This window comes from Anopheles marshallii, chromosome X (genome assembly GCF_943734725.1).
Source record: "Anopheles marshallii chromosome X, idAnoMarsDA_429_01, whole genome shotgun sequence".
Classification (NCBI taxonomy): Eukaryota; Metazoa; Arthropoda; class Insecta; order Diptera; family Culicidae; genus Anopheles; species Anopheles marshallii.
Genome location: NC_071325.1, coordinates 10,137,879 through 10,144,231, shown reverse-complemented (window position 1 = coordinate 10,144,231; position 6,353 = coordinate 10,137,879). Strand labels below are relative to the sequence as shown.

Genomic DNA, 6,353 nt, shown 5'->3' with positions numbered 1-6,353 from the left:
TATGCACTGAGGGTAGCAGTCGTGCAGTGATCGGATTGCCAATTCCAGAACCTCTATTTAGCTAGGACCAAATTTCTCGGAAGTGCTTTCGAAGCTAGTTCCAAAACAAGCTGTTGAGAGTTAAACAGGTGATGCAAGCATGAGGAGAAAACTCAGACAGATAACCACTTCAAAGAAGATTAATATAACAAAGGTGTTTTATTGGGAACACTGGCAGTACATCCATTGAAAACAAAACTCCCAACGTTAGCTTACACAAAACTCCACCCCACTGCCACGCCACGGAGTCTAGAAGTTGTACTTCAGCCCACCGCTACTGAACTTCACCTGCGACACCTCGTTCGACGGAGAGTAGGCAACACCGATCAGCTTTGCTCCGGTGGAGACATCGCCCTCGCTACCCGGTTGCTGCTGATGGCCCCGCACACCGAACGGTCCCGCTGCCGGTTGGTACTGCGGCTGGTCCTGTTGTGCGTCCGCACCGGTTGGCTGCTGCACGTACTCGTACTGTGGCTGTTGCTGCTGCAAGCGATAGCAAAGAGTGGATCACCCGTGGAAGCTGGGGACGCCTTGGTCAGCTGGTCCTTACCTGGTTGGTGGTCGCGTAAGCACCCGCATCCTGCGCCGTTGGAACGGGTTGGGCAAACGTTGGGCCGGTAAAGCCTTGATATTTGTTGGTTTGCGGCGCGGTGTACTGTTGCTGGGGCTGCTGCTGCTGCTGAAGAAGCCGCTGCTGCTGCAGGCGTAGACGAATGTTGGGGTTAATGTAGTTCTCCTGCACGGTGTAGTGCGGCTGGTCCGGGAACTGCGCCACGTAGCGGTTGAGTGACTCTGGTTGAGGTTGTTGTTGGGTTGCTGGCTGCTGATAGTACAGCGGTTGCTGCTGCTGCTGATAAGCCTGTGCCTGGCTACCGATAAGCGACGGATGCGTCTGGAATGGTGGCGTGGAGGAAAAGTTTCATCATGCTTAATTACAACCGTATAAACTTCAACTTTTTAGATAAAGATACGGTTCCCTCCTCTTCTCATTGGGAATGATCTATTCTTCAACGTCTTTCGTGCGGAATGTTCCCAGAACTTTCCACCCCATATCGCATCTTGTGCTCCATTTATTATTCTACCATTTTTTTCCCAATAGAGGGCAGCACTGTACAAGCGTATCCTCTGAGAACCTCAAATGTACAGCAGCGCAACCAAATACGCAGAGATAATTAAGCGGGTTCCGAACATCGAGCTGAAAACTCTCAACTGAAACAAAATACGACGCAGCGCCTTTTTCACTGCCCCGGTTTGGATGCTAGTTAATGAAGCACATTTTCGGCAACAGCACCCCGTAGCATACAGACTGGCTATCAATAGCTGATAGGGTTGCAAACCGCGGCACCGAAGCAGCTTCATTTCCGGTGGTAAAATATCGCGCAGCAAAACTACGAAACATTCCCCAGTGGGAAAACGCACCGCAATGCCAAAGCGCAATGCTGCCCGCCATGGCGGCGGGGGTGAAACATTCCACTTTTTGCTCCTTGCCGGAAGTTCGGTCGTGAGGTCGGTGGGCACCGGGCTGGTAGCAAGACTTGACAATTTATGCACCAGGTTTGGCGTCATCCGGTCCAAGACGCGACGCGACAGTGTGGTGATACGTCACCTGCAGCTTGCTTGCAACATGTACAAATGGCACTGGAAACATGGAAAATTCCACCCCACTCCCACCGGTCCTACCTATGTCTCTATCCCTTCGGCAGTAAGCCTTCTCGCTTGCTGCAAAGGTGAAACGGGAATGAATGTGCATTTGATTACGGTTGCTGGCGCTCGGCCCGGGTGTTGGGCTCGCCGGGATACACCACGGCAAGTACGCCATCTTGTGCGGTTCGTGCGAATCGGACCGGAAAGAAAGAAACGAGCTGTTGCTCGTGGCAAAGTAACGAAACTGACATTAAAAAGAGGGGCAGGGCGGTAAGAAAGAAACGCATAATCAACACCGGAAGGAAGTTCTTCTTCGTCCCGGGAGCATCTTCACTGCAGCGCACCGGCATGATGGGGTTGGGGCGAAGGTGAGGGTGTACAATAGATAAAATTTAAGTAGACACTTTCCACCAGGTGCTGGGGAAAAAGAAGCGCGACAAAAACTGCTACACAAGATACACAAAGAATTTCGCCCCCAAGACTTCGCCGGCTACATTTGCAGCAATTGCTTTCTACCCGTTTTTGTTTCTCCTCCTCCATTTTTTTTTTTGCTCGTTGCGTAACAATCTGTACATCGCATCGATATTTATTTCGATTTCGTGCCGCAGTTGATTTCCAGTGCTCGGCGGTACTATTTGCGCAACGGACTGCAACCAGAAAAGGCGCAGGTAGCGATGGGTCGCCGCCAGAGGGCGCCCTGCACTGCTAATGCAATTATGCAGCCAACGTTGATGGATTTGCCGGCGGGGTGGGAAACGATGCAACGAAAGCAGTCAATATAAAAATATAAGAAAAGAGGTAGTTTGTTATTGCATGCGGTAACGGAACACCCAACGGTAGGACCATTCTTTGCTTCCCTTTGTTATTCCTTACTTTGCTCCCTCCCCCCTCCCCCCGCCAAGCGTTGTACGTACAGCAAGCGGAGACCGGGAAATCGTACCGCGGCATTCGAATATTGTTTGCAATGTACTTTCCCGTGCTCGGTGAACAGTGTAACAAGCAGCACTCGGCAGCCACTTTACCGCGCTTGATAATATGCACAGCTTGAAAGGATTCGGAAGGATCTGATCGCCAAGGAAGGGCGGAACATCACAATGCTCCACAGTGCCGAAGCCCAGCGCTTGGCAAAATGGCACCGTTTTGGGGATGATTTTATCGTAAACATCGCACAATAACCATGCTGTTGACGTGAAGGGAGTCGGCACCGTATCTATTGGCGATAACGCTACGCCTCCGCACTGGGTCCGTATCCAATTTAGCTCTCGTTAGCCGCCCGTGTAGTCAATTTAATCAACGGTTAGTGATTCCTTTAAAGTTTGTATTGTTCATTGATGCTCGTTCCGTGTGGACATTTCTAAAGATTAGCAGTTGAGGAGGTTTCCTTTTTTTCAAAGCTTTCGAGCACAAGTGAGAAAGTTTCCACTATTATTGAATTCTTGTCACGTTGAAGTAGAATATTTAATGATAGAAATGAATGCTACTTTCTTTAATATCAATAACAAGATTAAAGCGTTTCTAAGCATTCTAGGTTTCTTGCTCAACTCACACTGTTCACTCAGAATGAAACTACTGATAAGCAAAGGTGTTTATCAACAAAACTCCCGATAAACAAAGTGTTGACAACTAGGAACGACAGACAGAAGCGAAAACGATCCAAGCGTGAGGCGAAAACGGCAGGCAGCAGCGCCATTTCGCAAAGATAGGAACAAAACAGGAACACATCGTATACGTAAACTAAAGTGCAATTCTCGTAATAGTACCAAAAATCGTTACGCGGCTAGCGCGCGAACACACTCCTTTCCTTAGCTTTCTGATAGGACGGGAAGTTGTGTTGAGAATCAATTTCAATTTGTATACTGTCAAGAAAATCGCTAAGTGGTACAACATGTACCTAAGATATCTCTAATCTTATCTTCAAAAGGTTTAGAATTGCTCTCAATCGTGCTGTTTTTTCACTAAAGATGTCGCTAGTAGTTTACTGCATGTTTGCTTTTTTCTGGCAACACTGCTCTGCTGCTGTCATGAGGCTTTCACTGTCTGCTCTTAAGCTAATACTCAACGCAGATACTTCACAAACATTAAAATCTGGAGTGGAGCTGATAAAAAGCTTTCCAATCACACGGTGGGACCAACTGGAAATAATGTATTATGAGTCGTTGAACATTTAAACATTTTTAATTTAAACATATTCAAAACCCTTCATCACATCATTTTTTTTTAGTAACGACTGTATTAAACGGGGTACTACCAGTGTGCTTGGAATTTGTTGCTGTAGCTGTTGCGGTTGTTGTTGCAACAGTGCACCCTGCGGTTGATTGCCGAAGTAACGCGTAAACGATTGCTGGAAGGCGGGCAGCTTGATCGAGAAGCTGTTCTGCGTGGGATCGTTGTGGAATGACAGCTGGGCGTACGATGCGGATGGCAGCAGCATTAGCAACAGTGCCACAAGCGACGTGCACGATTTGATCATTTTGTCGTTAAAAAATTCGGGAACACTTTCGTTACAGAATATATCAATTGGATTCTCACACGGCTACACAAACACACAGAGAACGGCGCACGCACTCACACAGAACAGTACTGTAACACCAACGGCACAGCAACTTCACTTTCTCGCAGCGCGTGTCGGATGTGTCGGAAGTCTAAGTCTCGGAGCATACCGGTTGCGGGTTAAATACACATTCCCGTACGGTACTCCCACCCATTTGAATATTGCGAGCCCAGTTGGGTGGACGGCGTTTTGGGGGTTGCGGCTGCGGTGGTGGGAATGTTCAACTCGGTGACATCAAAACAATGGTTGTTTAAATGCGGGTTTTTTTTTTATTTTGCTGTGTCGGAGTGGGAGACGAACTTTAGAGCGCCAGAACCGTAGACGCTTCTCGCTGGGAAGAAAGCATTTCCGGGTACGTTAATTCACTTTCAATTTAATTCGAACAACCACGCCGATGTTCGGTGCCGCCCTCTCGCATCACGATGGGCGACTTCGATTCTGCTTTTACGGCTAGTTTATCGCGCCAAAGCTTAGGGTAAGCCAGCAAAACGTGCACCGCACGGTGTTGGGATGATTTTCTTTCCCTCCCTCCGTCCTATGCTCCCCCCGGCTCCCTTCTCTACCCCTCAACAGCATAGAAAGTCTCGTTCGAATTATGTCGTCTGCCGGGTGGGAAGCTTTAAAATTCACCTCTCGACTAAGTCATCGAACTAAGGGTGTTTTTTTTTCCTCCCTTTGCTGCTTTTATTATTACATTTTTTCTTTCAGATTTTGTTTTGCTTCCTGCAACCGTGCGAACGTGACTGTGTTTCGATAATCGAACATTCAAACCCCAACCTAGTGTTGCCTTGCTTTGGTCGAAACATAGCGAAAACAAAACAGCGCAGAGCAAGAAGCATGTGGCGGTGTAGGAAAGTAAGGCTAGGTTCTCCATTTGGATCGGCGTCACGCACGCACCGGAGATATGGGAAGGCGAAAGGATAAACCACCACATCCTTATACACCACCGGTGTTAGCGCTTGCGGGCGATGATCGATCAGGAACTTTCACCAAATGGGTTTGTCGTCGCACGAAAGACGGGGAAAAAAGCAACAAAAAAGCATAAAAAAGTTGTAAAACAAAATGGAGGGGTACCGACGGCAAGGCATGATTTCTACCCTCTCGATCTTACCGAACTTATTTGATTCGCTGTTCTGTTCGCTGCTGCCAACCAACACACAACCCACGGTAAACACACACATGTCGGCGCTGGAAGCTTTGCGCATTGGTTTGCATTTAAATTTACCCATTCTTCCCGCACCCGACCGGGCAGGGTTCTTTCGCTGATCAGCGCACAGTGGGAACAGTAAATTAAACACCGGGACAGAAATTATTTTAAATGTTTTTGTTTTTTGTTTGGTTTTAGATAGACGAACAGTATAACATCCGTATAACAACTGTTATGTAACAAAATGTCATAACATTTATAACATCCGTATAACAACTGGATATAACATCGGAATATATTCTTTTTTTAAACCGAATAAAGCTGTTGTAACTTTCTGCTAGGAGAAATTGAGGAATTCGAAACGCCGTATGAGAAACTCCTATGAAAGCCTATAATTAAAAAGAAAGATGTAGAATAAGTTATGGCATTATGGGCTGGGTTGTCCGGTGTTATTGTAATGACAGTAATCAGCTCGCAGCAATCGAAAAGCTCACCATTGTAGTGGCTCCTACTCTGTTAAAATTCTATGAGACGCCTGGTATATCATGTTAATAAACTAAAATTACACTACAGACAGTATCTAGAATTTCCGCGTATGTCGAATCCTGGTGCAATATCATTTATACTTCAAAGTTACAGAGTCGATTTTCTTCTCGGCACTATATTTATTCAGCATTTCAGTCGACTTTTTTAATGAAAACATGAATAGATATTTAAAACATGTGACTTATTTGAAAATTGAAGGTATTTTTGATCAATTTGTCACCTTTTTAATTAGAGTGTTTTTTTCTATAACCTAACTTAACTGTCAAATTAAGAAAAAAACCTATCTCCGAATCTGCGTATAAGAGGAAACGCATATCTCGGGGACTGCCAGTTCGGAGACTACATGTTCCAAAACTTTCTGGAATCATTTTTTGTAAGCAATAAATAATTAAAATATTTAATTCCACACTTTGTTTTTGACGCTGA

The 6,353-nt window shown here is 46.2% G+C and overlaps 1 protein-coding gene across 1 annotated transcript; it reads right to left on the bottom strand.

Moving 5' to 3' along the window:
• Window positions 1-288: 288 nt before the first annotated feature.
• On the bottom strand, window positions 289-4,153 carry LOC128719219 (uncharacterized). Its single transcript, XM_053812845.1, has 3 exons — window positions 3,932-4,153; window positions 590-931; window positions 289-522 (listed from the first exon to the last, which is right to left on the bottom strand). The coding sequence occupies exons 1-3, from the start codon at window positions 4,151-4,153 to the stop codon at window positions 289-291; spliced, it is 798 nt and encodes a 265-aa protein (XP_053668820.1).
• Between the last annotated feature and the right edge of the window lie 2,200 nt (window positions 4,154-6,353).